General features: G+C 42.7%; 2 protein-coding genes across 2 annotated transcripts in view; one reads left to right on the forward strand and one right to left on the reverse strand.

The window, feature by feature from the left end:
• Nucleotides 1–8,643, reverse strand: part of GTF2E1 (general transcription factor IIE subunit 1) — a 49,269-nt gene extending 40,626 nt beyond the window's left edge. The window contains exons 1-2 of the mRNA XM_058019055.1: nt 8,561–8,643; nt 266–743 (exon numbers count right to left, since the gene is read on the reverse strand). Of these exons, the coding sequence (XP_057875038.1) occupies nt 266–713 (448 nt within the window). The 5' untranslated portion in view covers nt 714–743; nt 8,561–8,643. The remainder of the gene's footprint in view (nt 1–265; nt 744–8,560) is intronic.
• Nucleotides 8,644–8,857: 214 nt separating this feature from the next.
• On the forward strand, nt 8,858–20,714 carry RABL3 (RAB, member of RAS oncogene family like 3). The gene is made up of 8 exons (XM_058018903.1): nt 8,858–8,923; nt 9,108–9,199; nt 10,777–10,906; nt 13,761–13,875; nt 15,014–15,167; nt 15,767–15,838; nt 16,657–16,695; nt 19,280–20,714. The coding sequence occupies exons 1-8, from the start codon at nt 8,878–8,880 to the stop codon at nt 19,343–19,345; spliced, it is 714 nt and encodes a 237-aa protein (XP_057874886.1). The 5' UTR covers nt 8,858–8,877; the 3' UTR covers nt 19,346–20,714.
• Nucleotides 20,715–24,130: the final 3,416 nt, after the last annotated feature.

The following is a 24,130-nucleotide window of genomic DNA, read 5'->3' on the forward strand; positions in this document are numbered from 1 at the left end:
ATTGCCTTATTCACCCTTCAGTGTGACTTCAATAAGACTTCCATTTCTCTACTGCTTGACACTCAAAAGCATTTCACCAAGATTCCTTTTCATCTGTATAAACCTGCATACACTCCTTTAGTATTTTGCTCAAACACTTACCACCTGCAGAAACAGAGTGCCCCCTAGCTCTGGCTAAACTCAAACAGAATTTTCCCAAGGCTCTGTCTCCTTAAAGTCCAGCACTCAGAACCACAGCTAGAGCACTCTGTTAGCCTACCCTTACCTGTCCTGGGGTCAAACAGCTGGTTGGCCTCCAGGTCTGTGAAAGTGCTGAAGCAGATGGGGCATTTAAAAGAGGCACGGTTGGTGGAGTCCCTCTCGTCGGTCTCGATCCGGCGGCGCATGTGGTCCAGCTTGTACTTGACCACGTTGACCAGCAGGCGGTAGTTGATGAAGTAATAGTTATGGCGCGTGGTCTTGCCGTCAGGAGCCGTCTCCACCCTCATCCTGCACTTGATGAACTTGTCACCCTTGAGGGTGTTGAGGACGGCCCTGAGCTGCTTCCTGTCGAACTTGAGGAGCTCCAGCATGTCCTCCTCCTTCACACAGGGGTTCCTGATGAGGATGTCCAGAGCCAAGGCATGCTCGATGCCGTAGAAGCCACGCACCACGTATTTGGCAAGGCGCTTGAAAGCCGCTGGCACCTCAGTGAGGACGTCGGGGTCAGTCATAGCAGGTCCAGATCGTGAGCTTCATGTATACTGCAAGGAAAAACAGGCAGATGGATTCTTAGCTATCTTCTAACTTCCAAAGTTCTTATTTCTATTATTTAGAGGTAAGAAAAGGATGGGGTGTTTACCATTTCCCTTTCCTACTGTCTCCTTAGGTGTCAATAATGCTACAGAAGAAGGAAATTATACCTCTCATTCAAAGCAAAACTTTTTTAAAAGCACACAAGAAATTAGTACTAAAACATACAGCAGATTTCATTGATATTGAGTCACAGCCAACACAGCTTGAGTAAGAAAGCTGTCCTCCAGAAGGCAGCTTTGGGATAGCTGAGACCTGTAAATTGGGAAAAGCAAAAAATGGCTACAGCAAGAAAGGTCCTAAGACAGCCAGCTCAAGAGTGGAGTCTGGGGGCCTCAGCTGACATCACTCTGTCCCACTGTAAGCAGCCCTGTCAGGTTTAACACCTCAGCCACCCCTGGGCAGAGATGCACCATGAGCACAGCTTGCTGTACAGGCTGGTAGCACTCAAGCAAAAGCTCCCAGCTGCACCATGAGAACAGATCCTTGCCCATGAACACACCTCAGTCAGCTACTGCATATCCACCAGAACCAAGAGAGCTTCCCCCCAGGAGTTCTCTGCTTTTAACCCCCTGGGTTCTCAGAGGCATATCCATGTCCTCAGTGGCCACACCAGGTGCCAAGATTCAAACCTGAGCACCTACTGGTTTGACCACCACACTCCCAAAAAACTCACTTCCTTTTCAAACCAGGACACTGCAGCATGAAAACCATTAGCACTCCCAACTGCTACACCACAAACTGCTTCAGCCTTGTCCTTGTATGAGCAAAGAGGTCCTTACAGAGGACTGAACCTTCATTTAAAGTCCCACATTCAGGCCTCAAAAGCCCATGAATAACATAGCATAATAAATGAAGCAAAAGTCAAGACATAGCAAATATGAAGTGATGAAGTTTAAAAAAGAAGAAAGTATTCCATGAAGTATCCTTTGAGTTACTTACCACCACTTACCAGGCTGCCTGTGACAAGACAATAATTTCTAAGTATTCTATTTTCACTTTAGTTTTCTTCACAATAACATCAAATGGCAGAAATGGTCATGCCTATGACATACATGGCAACACACATAAAATCATATGCAAGGAATTCCTCACATTGTCACCCCTGCCAGATTTAGCTCACAAACACCAGAGATTGAAGAGAAGAAGAAAGTATTAGAGATGCTTTTGAAATAGCCATTCAGAAGGTTGCACTTCCAGCTAACATCAAATGAGACTGAATTATCTTTTTCAGTAGGAGTTTTCTATGCTAGCTTAGGACATGAGCAACCATTTCTTATGGAAATGATTCCCTCCACTGAAGAAAACCCCTCTTACCCTAATCTGTTTTTTTCATCATTGCTATGCAATTTTTGTCTGTGAACTAATATATTAAATCGTAAAACTCTGCCCATCCTAATTTTCACTTCCATTAGATGTTTCACACACTGTATATGCATCTCCCCAGTATTCAAACCTATCAAATAAAGCAAAAAGTGACAGCAGAAGAAAGGATCTGGATGAGTATCCTATTTTTTTCATCACTGTCATAAAACCACTGATACCTCTTCACGTACACCATCACACAACTTTTGTCCACTCCCCACACTAAGACATCCCTCTGAGATCACCAACTCTGCAACCAAGCAGCTGCTGACTCACTCCATCAGCTAAGACTTCTCAAAGATCTGTGATTATTTATCACAGTAGTCTCCTTGGATTTTTTTTTTCCTTATGATAAACAGCATCCTCTCAAAAAAGTGGAGCATTAGCCACTGAAGCTTTACTCCTTTTCCACCCCTACCCTCTGCTGCCACTGAGGAGGGATGTTCCTCTCAAGGGCTGTGGCCAGTATCACTGCAAAGCAATTAGGCTGTGGAATGTGAAGCTTCACAGTAACTAAATCAAGATCATCCTGTCTTTTCTGCCTGTTGGGTAAGAAAAACACCACCTTCATGGTTTTCTTTTAGAACACTTCCCTGCTTGAGCTTTTCTTCCCCTCTAACTTAGAGCCAAACGGTATTTGCAGTGCTCAAATTGAAATTACTGAATGACATTTGTTGACTGCTGGTGTGCAGGCTGAGAATAGCTCCCAGCAAACAATGCCTGGATGTCCAGCTACAGCTTCCCTTTAAGGAAATTCAATTAAAACACATCTATCACACCACAAACTACCCATGAAACAAGTATTTCCAGAGTCAGCCAGGTTTCTCTTGCATGCCAGAGACACAGTGATTCATCTCACACAAAGGAGAGCTTTAGAGAGCTTTGCATTGAAGGTAAAAGTGTTAGCAATAAATGTTGCCTCACCAAGAGTTAGCCATGCACTATTTGGGAATCTCTAAGTCAGACCAAATCTAAATACTGTCACAGGATATTGCCTCTGAAGATCAACATCATTCTGTTGGTATATTTTCAGTCTTTCAGTCACCTAAAGACAAATCTTGGTTTTGACTGTATCTGTATCTGTCAGCAACATACTGACACTATGAAACAATGCCAATGCAGAAGCTGGAGGGAAGCCTCGATTTATTCTAATTGATTAAATCTTACCCAGAGTTAAAGCACAGCAAAGAATAAATGTAAAGATCAATTTTAAATAAAACCTGGCACCCCAGAGGGCTAAAAAGTCAAATTTTTTAAAGTCAAAAGCTTGTTAAATGCTGATCTGAAGAGCAGACAACTTTCCCTCCTCAACAATCCACTTTCCCTACAACTTCCTTGCAGAAAACTTGGTGATGCAACTTGCAGGGGCACAGTGACCTTCAGATATCAGTTGAAATAAAAAAAAAAAAAAAAAGGAGAAAAGTGATTTAAATAAGCACATCTCATTCTGGACACCTCATCTGAGAGCTGATGGAAAGCACTTTCTCTGCATTGATAAGACAGCTACAGATTTCCACAGATACTTCCAAAACAGGTTTAAAGTACAATTTCCTGAATAATGCACTCAAACAGCTTAAACAGAGACCTACAGGGGGCCAATACATAAAACCAACTCTAAGAGTTTCCAGCAACATTCAGAGATTTTAATAATATTTCTTAGTGTCAATCACTAGAAAATATTCTTTTTCATCTAGTGGCAGTAGGAGTTTTAACACAGTTTCTTCTATTCTGCTGGAGATTTTGAGTGATGTCCAAGTGTTCTCAGGCAACAGAGGACGTCTTGACTGTGATACTGTTTCTTTCCAGGTGGGGATATATGGAAATACAGGCATTCTGAAAACACCAGAAACTATTCTTTCCTGTTATCCTCCACTTCAAAAGTGGATTAACATACTTTAAATTCTAAATCCTGCAGAAAACAGTCTTTGGGTGAAACAAAAAACTGACTAGTGCCGTTTCTGAGGGAATAAAAACCCAAAAGCAAGTGCATTCCGCTGCCAGATCTCACCAGGCCAAGCTGATGCCTGGCCCATGAAGAATCCAAGGCTTTTAATCCCTAAACTGCAAATTCTTACCATCTTTCACCAGGCCAAAAGGACACTGATTCAGCTCACAAAATTCAAACCCAGGGGACTTCACCATTGCATCCTTTAGCAGTGATTTCACCTTCTGCTGAAGCAGTAAGTCAAACCTGAATTAATTACATGTGCAAAAAAATATGGAAATACCTTTAACAAGGTTTTAATGGGCGTGCATCTGTTTCATAATGTCTGAACTGACCTTAATCATTTATGGACACCAAGGAACATTTTCAGGCAAAAAAAATACAATGGCCAGGATACTCAGCTATGCCAGTAAGCACCTCCAGCATCAATGATAAGGCACACTGGACAGCATCATATTCAGAAACAGCCAAAAGAAGAACTTCCAAATTTAAACATGGACTTTATTAAAAGAGACAGTTGGCTGGGGAATTGTTCTGGGTAATCACATTAATACAATTCAGTATTATGGGTGCAGGAGGAAAGCAGACCTGTCTGTGTTAACACAGTAGGACAGCAAACCTGAACACACATCTGTTGGGTTTTTTAAATTGCTGTAATTGAAAGAATTAATATTGATGTGTCTATAAAAGGCAACATTGGAAAAAGAGACTTACAGTTACACGACACGATCAGATCTGCTGGGTGAAGAAAATAAGGATACCTTCTGCAAGATTGTACCTAAGGTTTAGTAAAATGTATGAGGCCTTCAGCATAACCAGAGATGCCAGAAAGGGTGTCAGGGGGAGAGCAAGTGACTGCAAAAAACCCTTTGGTATGATGGGATCAGAGACCACACAGAAGCCAAAAACTGAAGTGAGCAAACACCTCCACTTTCAGGTCCTTCCTGATGCAACATCAAAACAACTGAACTCTTCTTTTCCACATACAACAATTTCAAGAGTTTCCAATTCCAATGAACTCTAACAGGAATTGTGCTAATGAAGTTAGATCTGTGTTTCTTCCTGCTTTGCCTGACTCAAACTGAGACAAAGAGTGCTAGAAGGGTGGTAACCTAGAAGCCACAATGTAGATGAAAGTAGTACTAGAAAATATGAAAACCTACATCAGCCAGTGAATTAATATGAATTTTTATCCAATACTGCAAATGTGGATCTTCCTGTTTCAACATGCAACTTTTGAGACTTACACTAGTTTTATCCAGAAAATTCAATGGTCTCACTATTAATATATTTGACAGAGGAGCTTTAAAAGCAGGATCTTAAAAAGGAAGCAGAGTGCTTCAGACTCACAAGGATCTAAAAAGCTTTTGAAACACCCCAGATCTCTTTTGGAGGAAAACCTGGAGTTGCAGGTCTGGCTGTAGGCTGTCAGACACACTGTTAACACTTGCACAGGTCCTTCCTATTTTCCCCCACATTTATTTAATTAGTGCTCTTTCCCACTAAATCTTTGAAACCGGCTTAGAAAATGCTTCTTCAAGCTTCTGACACAAGATTTTCAAGAAAGGGGAGAAAACATTATTTACTTACACCACTGACATGGTGAGTGGTGACCTGAGTTTCTTCAGGTAAAATCAGGATCAGGTTATAGTAAGAGAATCCCCTCTGCTGTGAATGTACAACAGCCTTCCTGCAGCCAGAGCATGCCACATCCTGCTCCAGCTGTCACTTGCAAACACCAGATCCCAGTTTTGTGGTCTCTCACTCTAAGCAGCTTTAAAATTCTGCTTTTCAGAAGATGATGAGGCTAAGCTAAGAGAAGCAATCCTGAATCTTCCTGAGCACAGGAAGAGACGACATAAATTTCAGAACTGCAGTGGGAAAACATGTTATCAATATTTTCAATGTCTGTACAATGTAACCTCAGATACTATTCATCCTTTCCAGAAAAGGACACAGAATCTTCCACTTTCAAGTCCTGTTTTCACTAGCTTTTCTCTGTAGTGAGCCCAGAACTGCCTTTATCCCACATCAGTTGTAAAATAAAATCTTCTGACATTTTATCAAGAGCTTACTGAGTTTCATTCCCTGGAGAGTTGATGAACACTGCTGCTCAGCTTTTCTCCTGCACTACATCTTGATGAGAAATAAGTGTATTTTCATTGTGAGACCTGCCTTGAAGTATAAGGGCAGAACAGAACAATCTGCTTTCACTGAAATCCCTTCTTGTTGGCTTTCCATAAACTGAAACCAGGAGGCCACAGGTATCAAAGGGTTTTCTTCACTCAGGATGAGAAGCTGTGCTGCAGCTGCACACAGAAAGGCTGAGGGGCCTGGCTGAGATGAGGGTGCTTTCCTCTCATTTCACAAGTAAAAACACACAGAGCCAGATGTAATAAGGCCACGAGGTTTGACCACACCAGGCAGAAACTGAACAATTCAGGCTCAGGATGTCATTCTCAATCACTTTTGTAATCTTAATCCAGCATACACAATAGCAAGGTGTCAGGAAATTACAGGACCACCTGTGTGCATGTACACAAATGGATGAAATTTCCTGTTGCAGCTGACGTCAAATTACACCTCCCTCCCCCAGGGAAGTCTTTCTTTTCCTTCCTTGCTTTCTGCCACAAGCCCCACACCCTTCTGTCTTAATTCTGGCAGTCCACTACTCATGTAGCAACAAGAATCAATTGACAAAAAGGGAAAAACTAACTTGCCAAAAGAAAAAAGTGGGACATTTCAGAGAGGTCAAAGGGGAAAAGTTCAAGAATTGAATCATTTAAGTTACCAGACTAGAGCCAAAACTAGAGAAAAGAATGCATGGCTAAGGATGTAGATGAGTGGGGAACTTCCCCCACATGGTGACAAATTACCCTAACTGTAATGTGAACAATTTTAATTATGGATACCAGAACCTCTTAAAATTTACACTGATTTGAACCTACCAGGAGAAAATTTGTTATTTTGCAGACATGTAAGCATCAGCCATCACACAATGAAGTTGTAAGGTTTTGGGGGCTTCTTTAAAGGGAAGAAAATAAGATCATTTCTCTCACATATCAAGCCCAGGAAGTCATGATTACACCAAAGCACAGTGAACTTAGCCCCAGCATTCCTCTCTATGTTTCTGACAGGAAAAAAGCAATAATTGCTTTTCATGTTATGGATTCAATAAGACCTGGAACACCACTTTTAATCATGATAGATGATGTGAGCAATATTGCCTTTTGGAAATTCCAGAAAGACAATGAAAAGTTATGGAAGTATTGGCTCCAGTACAGTTTTAGTGCATCATGAGAGTGCTAATAAGTGGGTATATACCGTGGATATAAGCAATAAAGAAACAAAGAAACTAAGTAACAAGACAGCAGATTAGCTTTAATTAACACAGTTTCTTGTTCAGAAGAATCCCCTAAAGCATCCTGTGAGCAAGTGAGCTGTATGTCACAGGAAGTGGAAGGCAGGAATGCAATTCCCATCAAGCCTCACTCCTGCCTGAAAGCATGTGCTCCTTTCCAGGCACATGGCTCTGCCCTCACAACAACCAGTGCACCAAACTGATCGCTTAAAGGTAGAAAAATATTTTCTTTTCCCCTTTTTGCTATGTTTTTTAATACTTCAGTGAGCTGGCGGTGAACTCTGAGGAGCAACAGAACCATCACGCAAGAGAGGATACCGCTGCACTGGAAAAAATGAAAGAAAAAACTCCACCTTTTGTGGATGAAAAACATTAAGCTATCTAGACCTCAAGAAAATGCACCTTAGCTGAACACCCTTTCCAGAACGCTGATCCTCCTTGTTCATTGTGAGCCGCCTGGAATGGCACAGGCCTATAGCCGGACCCATTTAACGCAGCTCGGTGCCACTATGTTGCTGTTCTCGGGAACCAGCACGCTCCTGAGGCCAGACAGAATGAAATAATAATAATAATAATGTAATCATGTAACAAAAAAAAAAAAAAAAAAAAAGAAAAACCACCGAGCAAACGTCACCTTGCTGACCTGGAACACAGAACGGTTCCACAGGCGGCTCAGAGGAATGAGCCAAGCAGGACTGAGCCGGCTCTGGCAGAGCTCCCCCTCAGAAGCCCACAGCCCTGCGTGCCCTCACAATCACACACAGCACATGAGTTCAACGCAGCCAGCGGGAGAGTCCCTGCACAGCTTCCCGCTCCCTGCCCATTTCACGTGTTCAGATTTAAACATCCAACTGTGTACGATTCCCTAGGGCAAGAGGAGGTCAGGAGAACCTCTTTAAAAAAAAAAAAAATCAAATAAAACAAAGATGCCTCAACAAACACCGCAGGAGGAACGGCAAGCGGTGGGAAGGAGCCAAGGCGCGGAAGGGGCCCAGACAGGCACAAGGTGCGGGGAGCGGGGGCCCCGCGGGCTGGGCCGGGGGCTCCGGGGGCTCCGGGGGCCGCAGGCACCCCGCGCTCCCGGGGCCGGCACTGACCTGCCGCCGCTTCCAGCTCTCCCGGCTCCGGGCGGCGCTTCCAGCGGCTCCGCCACCGCGTCACCGGCGCGCGCCTCCGCCGGCACCGCCCGCGCCTGCGCCGCGCCGCCCCCCCCTGCCGAGCGACACGGAAAAGAGCCAATCGCCTGCCCGTGCGGAACGGCGCCTTCCCGCCCCCGCCGGGGCTAAGCCAATCAGAAGTGATAACGCGCTGGCCGTCGGAGCAGGCAGCCAATGGGTTGAGAGAAGCAGCAAGAACGCGCGCCGCGATTGGCGGGCGCGCCTGTGGCCGGGCGTTGTTGCTAAGCGGGGTAAAGATGGCGGCTCTGGACAGGGTCAAGGTGCTGGTGCTGGGCGACTCCGGTGAGTCCGTGGTGTCCCCAGGCCGTGCGTCCTGGGGCCGCTCCTGGCGATCTGCTCCTCGCCTCCCTCCCCGTTACCGCTGAGGGGCCGGGAGCGCCCGCGCTCACTCCGTGCTGCTCCCGGCCTCGCCACCTGTAACCCTGGCACCGCCCCCAGGAGCTGTTCTCTCTCTGTGCGCTTGCAGGTGTCGGGAAATCGTCCCTCGTTCACCTCTTGTGCCACAACCAGGTGCTGGGAAACCCGTCCTGGACTGTGGGCTGCTCCGTGGATGTGCGAGTAGGTGACATGCAGGCCTCTTGGTGGCACTGAGGCTGACGTGTAAGGGAAGGGCCTTGACTTTTTATTTCAATGACTTACCACCCCAGACAGAGCTGTACTTTGGTCATGCCTTTTGCTGAGGGCTTCATCTGATGCAAGTAGCGTCAAACGTGAGCCAAGCACTTGTGTAAGCAAGTTTTGACCTTTCAGGGTTGCCACTGTCAGACAAGACATTTGTCACCCGTAGCTCTGCTCCCTGCTGCAGTGGCCACTGGCGTGTTACAAATCACAGCATGGCCAGTTCCTTGAGAAACAGGCAAGGAACAGCCAAATTGTCAGCCAAACACAGTGGGGAAAAACTGTTCACTCGTTTAGCTTGTGGGAACACAGGAAAGGTCTGGGTGATGCTCATGTGTTCGAAAAACAAATTAAACTTCAGGGCCTGGCATGCTTCAGTGCTCTTAGATCTGAGTGAGGAAATGAACAGGAGAAATTTATTGGTGAGAGCTGGACACCAGGAATGCAGAATTCATAAACCACAAAGACATGTTAGAGAAAGCAGAGTTGAAGAAGAAACTAACAGACAATTAATATGACTCTCCCTACCTGGGAAAAAGACAATAAAAAAGGTTGAAAAAGTGGGCTACATAGCATGAGAAGTGAGAAATCAATAACCAATAGAAGATTGAATACTAATTAATGAAGAGAACTGGGTCACTCAGTGAGCCAGTGAGCACTTATTCCTTTGTTTGCCAAAATGTATAAACAACTGTAAGTTTTGGTGACTGATGTACACATTTGGTGAAATGCTACTGATGCATCTCACTGCCAAATAAAGTAGTGGTGATTTTCTAACCTGCTATCTGGAGACAGTTGTGACCATGGGGTTGCTGCTGCTCCTGACTGCTTGCTGCAGGACCTGCTCTGGGAGGAATGAGGATGCCCATCCAGCAGTTCTTTGGCCCAGCCTCCAGCCCTCATGGGACTGGATAAATGGATAAATGATTTTTCCCTTCATCACTCTTTGCTGCATTCTCCTTGAAATGCATTGCCCTAGGTTAGAAATGTATTTCCAAAATCTGAGGAGAGGAACATGGCAGTCCTGTTAGATTGTGGGCAAAACTACTCAGCAGATCTGGGGGCAGAAGTTGTTGATTAATTCAGTTGAGATGTCAGAGTTTGGTAGGAAAAAGATGTGGTTAGTTGGAATCCAGGTCTGTCACCTGTGTTAATATTCTTGCAGTGCTGCCATGTGGGTTTTAACAACTGTAAGAAGTCAATACCTTAATTTTTCCATTTGCTTTGGCAAAACACTGTCTGAGCACATCATGAGATGTTGGGTTTGTTAACACTGAGATGCTCCCTGTTCACTCACCAGGCTCCCTCTCGCATGAGATGGTGATCTCCATCTCTGTGGTGTCCAGTGGCTGCTGCTTGACTCATTCCATCTCTCTTCCACTTGAGAGGTTTGAAACAGTGTCAGCATGAGAATTTCCAGATTTCTATCCAAGCACAATAATCCTTCCAGCTGTGCCATGTGGATTAACTCCTGTGGCAGGATGCTGTGGTTATGTGTGATGTGAATTTTTCATCAGATCCATGACTACAAAGAAGGAACCCCAGAAGAGAAGACCTATTACATTGAGCTCTGGGATGTTGGAGGTTCTGTGGGCAGTGCCACCAGTGTGAAAAGCACACGAGCTGTGTTCTATAATTTGCTGAATGGTAAGTCTGCTTGGTGTAAGTGTGGTTTTAATACTTGGTGTAAATATGGTTTCTGCAAGGAGCTGTCCCTTGCTTCTGGGGCAGAGTTCCAGGCAGCCTGCCTGAGGGCTACATTGTTCTCCTTTCTGATTTATACAGGAAAAATGATATTATTTGTAGGCAGAATTTTATGGATTCAGTTGTGAACAGCAGATATTTCGGGCAAACCTGTGCAGATGAGCTCTATCAGCCTTTCCCTTCAGCCTTGTGCTGCTGGCACAGCAGGGAGGCTTTGGAGGTGCAGTGAAGGTATATCAGACCTTCACCTTTCTGGGTCTGATATACTGCAGATATATGATTTATATTTTTAAAGATTTTTTTTTGTTTGTTTATATTTTCTTGTCTATTCGGTTGTTAAACTTACAGCAGAAAAATGATTCTTTCAGTTTTTATGAACTTTGACAGTTACATCCTACCCTGGCAAATTTGAACTGTGTCCCATAAAATTGCCATATGCTGATAACCATCTTGCCTCTGCTCATTTAGCTTACCAACTTATTTTTAAGAGTTGAATCTTGCAACTTGCTGCTTATGTAGGAAGCAGTATTTTGTGCCTTCTGTTCAGATATTGTCTTAAAGGCCTAGTAGTTCATCTGTGTCTCTAACAAGAGCAAATAAGAGGTTATAAACATAACAGTGCAGTATTTCAGTTGTTATTTTTTGTCATCCCAGGAGAGTTCACTAAAAATAGAGGTGTATCAGAGTAAGAACTGCTGCTGAAAATCTGGCTCAAGTGTTCTGTTTGATTCTCTTTGCCTATTCCCCCTCATTTGAAGACTTTTCAGTAACATGTTAAGCCACACAATAAACATTTTTGGCCTGTGACTAACTAGTTATTTCTTCCTCTTTTCTCAGGGGGAAAACTGTGTTAGGTACCTCTTGCTTATATTGTTAACCAGATTTCTGTGCATGAGAATTGAGTTGAGTTGTGCCCTCAAAGCAAGCCTCTTTGGTATATGAAAAAAAATTGATTTCTTTTTGATACCAAATCTACAGTGTGCCAAGGAGTGTGGGTCAGACTTGGAAATACCTTAGAACAGTCCATTAGGAAATGAAGTCTTGGACTTGTGCATCTGACTTATAATTGATGACATTAAAATAGAGTTATTTATCTCCACTGCCCAAAAGATACTAATTAGACAGCTTGCATATGAGGAGTGTTGACTTTGGTAGTTAACCTTGGGTCTTGTTTCTTTCATTAGATTAATTTCTCCATTAGAGCTTGTCTCACAAATTGCCTCTGCTTGACCTGATTTAAGAAGAGAAGATAAATGCATTCCTTCTGCCTGACTGCTTGTGCTTTCTGGGCCTGCAGTGGTCTGAAAGCCAGTCAGTGTTTGGTTGTGGCAGCAGCTGAGCAGGCTGCTGACCAGGCTGGTACACTTTGGTTTTGGATTATCCACAGATCTTCCTCTTGGCTGGCTCTCCACCTGGTGTGGGGATTGTGATAGCTGAGGACAGTGACTGGGCAGTGAGGCTTGGCCTTGCACACCTTGTTGTGGGAGGAGCATTTCTTTGAATAGTCTTTGGTCCTGCCTGCTCTTTATGGATGTTGACAGCCTTTTCCTGCTGGTGCAGCTAACTGTGCAGGTTTTAGGTGAAGCACATAAGGAAATCAAAGACATAACTGAGGGAGAGAATGTGGAGGTGGGGAGTGTTTCTCACTGGCTGTGCAGCACTGCCTCTGGATCTGTTGCTGTAGGTTAAGTTTTGTTGTATCAGGCATTTTCTCTCTGCACTGGGGGTGGGCACGCAGCAGAGTTGCCTTTTTATAGTGTTACTGAGATAAATGCCTTGAAATAGGGCTACAGCTGTGATATGCTGGGAACTCTTGTGGGAGAGCCTGTGCACAGTCATGTGGGGCAGTGGAAAATGTTTGTGGAAATGTGGTTTGTTCATAGCAGTGGGTGGCACCTCTGGAAGTTATGGTGAAAGACTAAATCAGTGAGTTTTTTTCTACCTGTAGGCTGTGAAGTGTTTTGAGAATGAATCCTAATGCAGATAAGGGATATCATTCCATTTTGTCCTTGAATTGATGGTAGTTTGAAGTCTGGAGGAAGTGGGAACATTCCACATATTGCAGAAGGTGTGAATAAATAGAAGAAATTTGCTAGCAGGAGTTGGTAATTGAGTTAGGAACTGTGGTTATCAGAAGTGACTGTCTATTAATAGCACAGCTAGGAAGCTTGACTCTGTCTCAGAATTTACATTTTGAAGGCTCAAGGTAATGAAAAATGCTAGAAACTTAATCTTAAGTGCAGTAAGTCTTATTTATTCATGCTTTTACCAGCCATTTAGTGGACTATGAAATTTTGTCAGTGTCTTTTTCCCCTTTGGATACCTCCCCAAATATATAGCATTAATTCTTAAAAATGCAGGAAAGCAGTAGTTCTCTCTGAACTCCTTTAAAACAAAGAAAAAGACTTCAGACTTTATAGATGGTGGGATAAAAGATAATTATGTTTACCAGAGAAAGGCTGAATTTTCTGCTGCAGTAATATAGAATTTCAGTGTCATGAGAAGTAGACAGAATCAGTGAATGTCTGCAAGCCTTTTGCAGATTAAAGCCTGAGATGGTTGTTTGTTTCCTGCTTTCATGTGATTTTTCTCCTAGCTCTTAGCCAATTCTTGATAAGCAGCTTTAAAAAACCTGTTGCATCCTGATATTTTCAGCCTTACTTATTCACTGTAACAGAACTGCTTATACATCCCTTCATTCTCAGCTATCTGGGAACCTGTGGGTGTCATTTTGGTAAGATAAGGAGGAGAATATGTATCTTTAAATGGCATCTTGCTGTCTTGTCTTTCCCTGCAGGGATAATTTTAGTGCATGACTTGACCAACAAGAAATCATCCCAGAATTTGTATCGCTGGTCTTTGGAAGCACTCAACAGAGATGTTGCTCCAACAGGAGTTCTTGTGACAAATGGGTGAGTGAAAAACAAACATGCAGAGCTCAGACCTGGTAATTCCAAGCAGTTGTACAAGTTTTTGTTCCTCTCTAAGGGTGCTTGGTCTCCACAGGAAAGTACATGTGGTTAGATTTGGAAGAAAGAAAGAAATGGGGAATAGCAAAGAAAGTTGTCTGTTGATTATTCTTGTTCTTTCATACTGCCAGGCAATATCAGGCAGTTCTGACAGCAGATTCCCAAACTGAGTGGCAGAGACCTTGCTTTAAGGGAAAAGATGTTTACCGCATCCTTTATTTTTCTGAGCCCTCTGTGAGAGTGGGTCCAGTCCCAGTTACAAGATTTCTCTGTCTGCACTGAGAGATGCCATTGTACAGGAAATGTCATGGAATAATGTGTCTGGGCAAAGAGGCATTCCCTCCATGCACCAAGACTGAGGAAGTTCACTTCATACATTTTTGGTTTGGGTGGTGGGGGAATTATTTTAGGAGCGTGGCAAAAAGAGCTTAAAAACTCTGCTTAAACAGCATGTTCATAATTAGCTCTCCAACACCTTGTCAAGGATTTCCTCCTGCACCTCTTTGCTCCTGTCATCCATCTAGTCAAGGAGCTTTTAAAATCATTGCTGAACCTCACACATGAGCAGGAAGGCAATAGTGAGGAGTGGCTTCTTGTGGGAAAAATATCAATTGTTTATCTGTCTGTTCTGGTACCCAGAACAGTTCTGTAGAAATGTAGGAAATGGGAAAGAGGATTTGCATTGTATAAACTGCAGAGTTCTCCAGTGTCTCCACAGACAGATTCTTCACAATTGTTTTAATTTTCAGAAGTTTAACTTCTGTAAAGGACAGATGTTCCGCCACTAGAATTCTTGCTGAAGTTGTTGCTGTTGGTATTTGCTAGAAAGCTTGGTTTAGGTAAAAAATTACAGACAAGTGATTATTCTAGCTAAGGAGAGTGATTGAAGCTTGGATTCCTTTGTAGTGACTTAGGTGCAGAAGCTCTTCCTTAATGTAAAGATATTGCATATTTTAACTTAGATTAAATGATTATTAATAGATAAATTACTGGGTTTTGAGAGGCACAGGGGAGGTGATGTTGTGCTTGTGCCCACTTACATGGCCATTGCCTCCTTCAGGATTGTCTTTGTTTCCCTCAGCGTTGACTATGACCGTGAACAGTTTGGTGATAACCAGATCCCACTGCTGGTGATAGGAACCAAACTGGATCAGATCCCAGAAACTAAGAGGAATGAAGTTTTGACCAGAACAGCATTCTTGGCTGAGGATTTCAATGCTGAAGAGATAAATTTGGTTTGTATCCTTGTCATCTTTGTTGTTTTTCTTTTGTATAGGAGTGAGTCCAATTTTTAGTAAGTAATGATGTAACAAAAATTTGGCTTTTGGAGATTTTTCCACATTTCTGTTGGCTCTGCCCCTTGCTTGTTGAAACAGATATCTTTGTTCACTATTAGGAGATGTAAGGGGTATTAGGTAAGGTCCCTTAAGCTTTGAATTGTTGGCTGGGAGTTAAATTTTCTTTTTCTTGTTCATAGCTCTGACATAGACTGTCTTTGAATGAAACATGAAGATGACTTTATATAGATTTGTGGGTGTAAAAATACACATGTGCTGTGTCAATGCTTGTATACACACTCTCAATCTCAGGGCCTGTGCAAATCCCTGCCTGACTGCACAGCTGGTGGTGGAAGGAATATGTTGAGCATATGAGGGGTTGTTTGGAATTCTGCAGTTGGTCTTTTCTCTGAAGTGACTGTGGAGCAGAAATCAGCAGATCCATTGTTTTCCCTTGCTGATGGTGTGTGTCAGGGAAAGGGTATGTTCCATTTTCTTGTGTTTGGCTTCCTTGCACTGATTTCCTTGGTTTGTTGTTGGTTTTTTGGGTGTTCTAGGACTGCACCAATCCTCGTTATCTGGCTGCAGGTTCATCCAATGCTGTCAAACTAAGCAGGTTTTTTGATAAGGTAAGTCAATGAAATGATGTTTTATTGTCCTGTGCATCAAATATTGGGATTTGAGCATGAACAGCAGTTTAAGCTGCTCCTTTCACATTCCACTTTCTGAGTTGGTTCAAGCTAGGTGTGGGAGGGCCAAAGATTGATCTGCTTTTGGAAGCCTACAGGAGATAGCTGATCTGCTTGAAGATTTAGTTCCTGATCTGCATAGAGCAGTGAAAAAGAACTCACAAAAGACACTCTGCTTATGCTTTTGAAGTTGTCTGGCAGGCCAGAGGGGTTGCAGCATTCTGAGGTAGTAATGTGGGGGGATGCAAGACTGGTTAGCTCTGTTGATCCTAGTTAAAGCAACCTTTAGGAATCAAGAAATTAATTAAGAATATTATTCTCCCTTCCTGAAAAAGAGACCATTAGGCAAGTGTACTACTGTGCAAATGAGAGAGGGAATGCTCTGTTTTAAGCATCCTCTGGGCAAAGATAGCATAGTGGGGCTGCTGTGCAGTGATAGGAACCAGTATCCCTGCAGAGGGAATGGGAGTAACTGAGTCTGAAGCAGGAGGCACACAAACCATCACCTCCATTACCCAGGAGGGCTGTGTGGAAGTTGAGGATGATTAGACAGCTTAGACAGTTTGTGTAAGGATGGCTGTGGGTGGCCACTGCTGTGTGTGCTGGAGCACTGCACTAAAGCTGTAGGCCTGGAGCAGAGGTGTGGGGTCAGACCTCGTCCCTTAGCCCTGAGTTCAGTGCTCATGTGTGAAGTGTTGGTTGCAATCTGAGGTTCTGCATGTGCTGTGCAAGCTGAGCTCATTCTCTGTTGTTCCCAGGTCATAGAGAAGAGATACGTCTTGAGAGATGGCAATCAGGTTTGTCACTTTTCCTCCTCTTTTGTTTAATTTCTCCCTGTGTAATGTGAACTGCTGACATAGTCCTCTTTAAAACACAGCTTCATGCAAGCTAAATGGCAATCTGTGCTGGTAATTTCATTCTTGTATCTTTGGGAGCACAGCTGTTAAGGCTAGACAGAAGAATGGCTGACTTTTGTCAGCTGAAGTATTTGTCTGTAAAGTGATTGGCAGTGAAATACTTAACTATGCTAACATACTACAAGTTGGAAGAGTGAGGTAAAATGGGCAAATATGATTTCTTTCAGCTCTGTCAGCTTTGGTTGCAGATTAAGGCCATAGATGCTATCCTGAAGGTCAATGAAAGGGTTTTTCTGTACAGCTGGAATGAGATTTTATGTTTAATGTGGGTAGTTTCCAGAGACTCAGTGAAGCCACAAGGAAAGTGGCAGGATGATATCAGCTTGTAATTCATTCCTAAAGGACTGAATTCACTGTTTTCAGCTAGATGGGGAAGTACCAGCAAAATGACTTCTGGTTAGGGCAGGCCACTACAGCTTTTGTGCCCCCCACCTCCCCACATGCAGTCTGCCATGCAGGGAGTAGTGACGTTGCATTTACCTTATGTAAAGGTGTTGCAGATTACCATGAAAAGCATCTCTGGAGAACAGTCACACCTGTACATTGTTAGAGGTAGCTGTGCTGAAAGCCCCTGGGGTGTGGGGGGGAGATAGTCACAGGTTACAAAATGTTTCCTCTCTCTGAGTGCTGCTATAGTGCCTTTTGAAAATAAATTTGCTTTTGCCTCTTTTAGTTCTGCATGATGCCTTTTATCTTCCCCTCTCCTCCCCACATTCTAGTGAAAGGAAGTTTCTCTTTCATGGGAATAATATCTTAATGCAGAAACCTGCCTGTGTGCTGGTTGTCTTTGATGCATGATGTAAGATTTTTATTTTTATCATTTGATCCTATTTAGTGGCTAGCCAGGGATTAACTATACATTCCTTTTGGCTGTGTGCCACAGACTGCAGCCTGCTGATGACTGTCTGCTTCCCTGACAGGAGCTCAAAAGCTCAAAACAAATCTTAAACAGCAAGCAATCATGTTAAAAGAGACAAAATCCAAATTGGAAATAGAGACTTCAATGCAACCTCTTAATGTTACCATTTGAAGTTATCTACTAAATGTGACTCTTACCAATGTGTTTGTGGGTTTTCTACAATAGGTTCCTACAATTATTCGTGTTTTGAGGTATTTCTGTTATAAACTTCTTCAAGATGAAAAGAATGATAAGTTTCAAATTGTTCATAGCTATGACTTGAATCAGATATGTGATAAATAAATAATTGTTCCTCTTAATTAGTGATTTTGATGTAAAAAATGCTAAAGCAGATAACTTTTACCTATGATGTTCAGGTACTTTTTAGTTATAATGATTGCAATTTTCCTCTTTAAATTCCTGAAGCAGTTTTCATGAGGTGAACCTTTGTACCAAATCTGCCTGATTTTATTCTTAGAGATGATTGCTTTTCAGAGGTGAATAAACTAGTACCTTACTGAATAACTTGCATATTTGAGTTTTGGGCCTGAAAACCCCAAGTAAATTTAATCTGTGGAGTTTTTAAGTGGACTTTTATTTTGGGGAAGCTTTTCAGCAATCTGCTTACTAGTGAAGTGTGTAACCTGAGCAATCTGCTGCAAATTGTAGATTATATTTTTGTCCCCACCGTCCATACATGCCCTTGTGCTTCTGGCATGATTTGTAGGGCTTGGTTGACTCCCTCCATTTTAATAGACTGTATTTCCTGTCGATGTGTGGAATTGTTTTGGGAGGGTGTGTTTACAAGGGTCTGCTGTTCCTGCTTGTTTGTAGTGAGTAAGGTAAAAGTTACTCTGGCCTGTAATAAAATAGTTTTATGATGCCAGTAGGGCAGATATGCAGTATTGGAAAGCAGCATATCACTTTCTTTTGTGGATTCACAGGTGCATAGGATTGAAAATCTGTCTGAAATGCTGTTAAGGCCAGAGAAGCTTCTGATGGTTTCAAGTAGATTTTCTTTGTAAACATCCATTGTCACTGTGTAAGCAGTGTCTGCAGATGGGCTGCAAAAGCAGGAATGCTAATCCTTTGTATTGTTGCAGCCATTTCTGTCTCAATGATTTTCTTTAAGTCATTGATAAAACTGTACTTTCAGCTACCACTGAAGTGCTGCTGCCTGGGTTTGAAGGCATAAAGCCTCAACAGCTCTTTGATAGGACTTAGTTTATATTGTTTTATAGTTTTAAAAATGAATGGAGGAGAAATTCTTGTATGCACTTGAATCTGCTTTGAAATCTGTCTTTGAAATCTGTCATTAACTGTGTTAGGATTGAGGCTTTCAATTTCCCTTGCCGAAATTCTTAAGGAGCCCCAGAGAACAGATGAGCCATAGTGGAGCTGTGCAGTGTTTAATTAGAGCTGCTCCTCGAGCAGTCAGCTGAAGCACTGTGGCTCTGATTCTGGAGATGGCAGAGGTGGGAGATGCTGCAGTTGGCTTGGTAACAGTGTGGGCTAGAGGGAGCTCCTGCTGGTTCTGACATGACAACTTGTCTTTCCTGCCTCTAGATTCCTGGCTTCTCTGAAAGGAAGAGGTTTGGAGGAGGAACACTGAAGAGCCTTCATTATGACTGAGCACTGGAGAAGTGGAAGACAACTTCTCTGAGTTCCTAAAGACAGTCCTGTTCCCACTGGATGCTCAAAGACAGTAATGCTTCTGTCAAGCACAGTAAAATGATATTACAGCTGGCTAGCCTGCTGAAGCTTCTGTTGTTGGAAAAGACTTGGAAAGGTTTTGGAAAACCTTTTGGAAAGGTTTTTCAAAAACCTAATCAGGAGCCTAGAGTATTGCTTAGGATTGCAGACCATCTGCATCTATGGGAACATCTGGGGAAACTGTGCAATAAATTGAATGCCTCTCACTGCTGTGGGAAACTTCATCTTACATAGCACACATATGTGACATCCTTGTCTCCATTTGGAAAACTTATGGACAGTCTTTGCAATGATTTGCATTCATTTTACCTCTGAAGGAAAGATGACATTGAGTGGGCCTCTCATGTACAATAAAGTGACCAAAAGAAGTGAGCAAAACAATGATGGGTAAGGAGTGGTCTGGAAAATAATGGAATGCCTTCATTAAATGAATGGAGTGTTGTTTCACCTAGAGCACACTGTTCATCCCTATCCAAAAGGGATAAAAGCAATAGGCAAGATATGAAAAAAGATTTGAAGCCTTAAAAAGAAAATCATTAGTAGAAAACAACTGGTGTTAGTTCTGCTGCTTAAATTAAAATTGTTTACTTTGGAGAGGGCAAAGTAAATCAGGTTGTCCTGTTTATCTTTTCATAATTGATTGTGTCTTGTTTTTTATATTAAATTAAAAGGCAATTCACTGAAAACTGATGGAAAAAGTATGTTTTTATACAGTGCTTATTTGAAACAAGTGTGACATGCTCCTACTGAGCTTGAGGACTTAGTGGATTCAGAAAACATGGAATGTACGAACATCCTCTGAATTAGAATGGATAGAAATTTAGAAGGGATATAAAGCTGTGTAAAAACTGATTATGACTGGGAGTTCTGTTATACAAATGTTTCCTTTACATAGTTAGCACTAAGGATAAAGGAGACTTGATCTGGTCTGATCTTCTGCACAGGGTCTTGTTTTCCTAAAGAGCCCAAGCTTTGCACGGTTTCTCACTTTGCTAGAATTCCATGGAGTGGTAAAAGCCTGATTTATAGCTGTTCCTTCTTTCCACACCTTCCTCACAGTCACCTCTAATGGTTAAGCCTCTGGCAAAGGCCAACTAAGAGCTGGAGTTAGATATAAATAGAGATTAATAATAAATGGGGATAGAAGAAAGTAAAATGCCAGTGTGAAATTGACAGGGAGCAGAGTTCTGCAGTTTCTGGATTACCTCTGCCTGCAGCTCTTCTGGCAGCTGCTTGGAAATAAATGGAAACCTGCCTACTGCCACTAATCAGGCACAAAAGTGACAGCGGGGGGCACCAGTCAAACTTATTAAAAAGATGGATGCTTTGCTTTTCCTTAGGCCATTTCCAGAAAGGTCTGGGAGTAGTTGTAAGCATGAATGCAATAAGTTTTTAGGTGCTTGTGTGAAATAGGTTGTTAGTTTACAACCAGAAGAAACAAGGTACCAAAATATTCATAATAAAGAGCACATGTGTGAGCTGTGCAGCTCGTGACAGCCCCAGTGTCTGTCTCTGATCCTTTGACAGTGAAAGCTGGAATTGTTTTCTTAAGGTCAGGTGCAGTCTTAGGGAGCCAGGTCTGGGCCCCCTCAGGTTCCTAAGGAGCTGCAGAGCAGACCAAGCAAACTGTGGTGCTGTTCCCTCCTTCACCTTTAGTGCCAAACCCCTGGCTGCAGCTCACCTGTCTGTGTGTTCTAAAATAGGCCTCTAGCCCAGAGTAAGTATGTTGTTTGTTTAGATCTCAGCAGGTAACCACAATTAGGTATATTTTTTCCTTCTTAGGACAAGGTGATGAGTAATGGAGTTGTGCATGTGGATGATGTTACATTTATTTGTGCAGGGAGCTCCAGCTTCTTGTCAGAACCAGGAGTATGTGAGCAGCTGGAGTTAGTTACGTTGCTTTTCCACCTTACCTGTTTCAGCTGTCCAAAAATGTTTCACTTGCAAGCTTAGGGATGTGACACCGGACAACTTACTTTTCTATGTCACACTTGTTTTATGTGTTTTACCTTCCTTTTCTCTACACAAACACACACCTCTTCCATGCCCTGTCACCCTTCTGTCTGTCTTGCCTCTGTCTGCCTATACCTCATTCCCTGTTCCCACAAATTCTATCCCTCTTTCTCTTCCCATTTGCCCCATTTGTCTGACCCCTCTGTATCACAAGAAGTCACAGAGACTTCTCTTTGTGTTTCCTGCTCAGGTCTCTGGTTTCCCCTTTTTTCCCATTTTCCTCTCTGTTCCTCTGTGCCATGCATTGTCTCTTTTGCTGTACCACTGAAATTCTGTTTCTCTGAAACAGAATTCAAGCTACTCAGTGTCTCTGTGTTATTTCCCAGGCAGAAATGTGTGCCCAGCTGCTGCGTTCCAGAGGTGTCAGTGAAGGTGGCTGGTGCAGGTACATGTGAGATGTGTTGGACCTCCCATGCAGGTGAAATGTAGAGCAAATAAACCATGAGCCTTCCCTGTTCCCAAGGGGCTTGGCAGAGCTTTCTGGTTGATCTGTGACCACTTTGATGGCTGGGGGGATCATCAGAATGAATATGAGTATGTCCTTATTGTGGAAATTTAGCAAGGATGCCACTGGCTTTTTAAGCATGTGAAACCTATCCAGTAATGGGATTTTGGGTGCAACCTTAATACAAATTTTCATTATTGATTATATTTGCAGAGGCAGCTGCAATATGCTCCGTTTGTCACAAATGAAGGATGAACTGCTGAGTTGTAGCCTGCAGTCAGTATCAGTCAGCTGTGGTGAAGTCAGGGTCTGGGTTCTCATTTCTCAGTGGATAACAAGGAGACAGTTTTCACTGATTGAAAACCTGCTTCTGCTTTTCAGCAAAGGGAGCTTAATCCTTCTATTTCTTTTGTTAGTCAGTTCCTCTTGTTAGAAACATGTTTCTGTCTCACTATCCTTACAAGAATGCTGGTTACTTTGATTCCTTTGTAGGGCTGAGCAAGTGTGTGGCTTAGTGCACTGGTTTGCTTCGACAGAAAGCCATTATCATTATTGATGAACCTGTCACTGGCTGGCAAGTTACCAGGAAGTGCGCAGAGGTAAAGCTTTCCTTAGGGTGTGCTTTGCTGCAGCACTCTGTGTTAAGGTCCTCTGACACACAGGGATTTTATGAAAAAAAATAGTTTTCAGGTGGAAAAAGGGAAGAAAAATAAAAGCAGTTCCAATCTTTAATTTCAAGTAACAGTGTCAAAGCTCTCCCATCTAGTGAGGGCCTGTGACATGTAGCCAAAAGTATTATTCTTAGTGTTTATTATCCACTTTGTGCTACTGTTTTTATTCTGACATCTGATCAGTAAGTGTGGAAAATATAGTCTTTATATGAGGACATGAGGACATAAAGGAGAAATTAGGAAGCATCTCTGTCACTAACAGTGGCCATGTGAGCAGCATAAGAGATTTCCAGTAGTGCAGGCAAAGCTGCAATGAACAGCAATACTGAGGTCCTGACTCTAAATGGATCTTGAAATGAGATGCAGCTCCCTAACAGTGGGAGTGATGATGTCTGAAACAGTTATTGGAAAAAAAGGTGGATTTGTCAATGTTTAGAGTTTTTCAGAGTGGCATTGGTTGCTTTGGGAAAGGCAGGCTTTAGAACAGCTTTGAGGACAATTCCCCAGCATGCATGTAAGGAAGGTGATTTAGATGTTACAGGGCTAAAAATGGGTCTTTCAGGGTGAAGAGAGAGATGAGAATCTTGACTCCATGATCAGAAGGCTGGATTTATTATTTTATGATATATATGTTACATTATGACTATGCTAATAGGAATAGAGAGAAAAGTTCAGAAGCTTGCTATGCTAAAAATAGGAAAGGAAATGAATAAACAAAGGAGCTCTCTCTGATTCTGTCCCAGAGAGAGCTCGGCCTTTGATTGGCCCTCAATTGTAAATAACCAACACGGGCCAATCACAGGTGCACCTGTTGCATTCCACAGCAGCAGATAACCATTGTTTACATTCTTTTTCTCGGGCCTCAGCTTCCCAGAAGAGGGAAAAATCCTAAAGAAAGGATTTTTCACAAAAGATGTCTATGACAATTTAGATGTTCAGAACTGTCTGTGACAGCAGAGAGACTGTGAAATGTAACTTTGGCAGTTCAGCTGTTTAGCCAACACCTGCTGCAAATACCATTAAATACAGAAATGTGGTTTCTTTTTCCTACTTTGGCATTGTATTGCTGAGGTACAGCTTCTTGTGCCCCTTGGCCTTACCTGTGCACAGAAATGCTGGTTCCATACCTACTGAAATTGCACAGGGAGGTTTATTCTCAGCCTACCACCATGGACTTCTCTCAAAAAGATGCTGAACAAAAGACCAGCTCATAAATAAAATCATGTGCTCTTTCTTGACTAGATCAAAATGAAGTCTGGACTGCATGAGCAAACCAACTTAAAATTCAATCATATTTTTGAATAAGAGGAGCATGAAGGGAAATAGTGGGTGATTAACCCATGCACATCTACGTTCCCTTTGACCTGCAAGTTAATGTTTGCACAGTGGAAATGCACTGCTGACTTTGGGTTAAAAATTGTTTAAAGGACAAGGATGCCCAGTAGCTGTGAAGGCTACAACTATGGTCAGAGCTTCTATCTTTCTGTCTGATACCATCTGCTTTTCCTGAGGCTGGTTCTGCTATGGCTTACATGGGTTTGATGGACTGTGCTACCCTTGCTGAATATAAGGTCA

Source organism: Melospiza georgiana, chromosome 2, assembly GCF_028018845.1.
Source record: "Melospiza georgiana isolate bMelGeo1 chromosome 2, bMelGeo1.pri, whole genome shotgun sequence".
Classification (NCBI taxonomy): domain Eukaryota; kingdom Metazoa; phylum Chordata; class Aves; order Passeriformes; family Passerellidae; genus Melospiza; species Melospiza georgiana.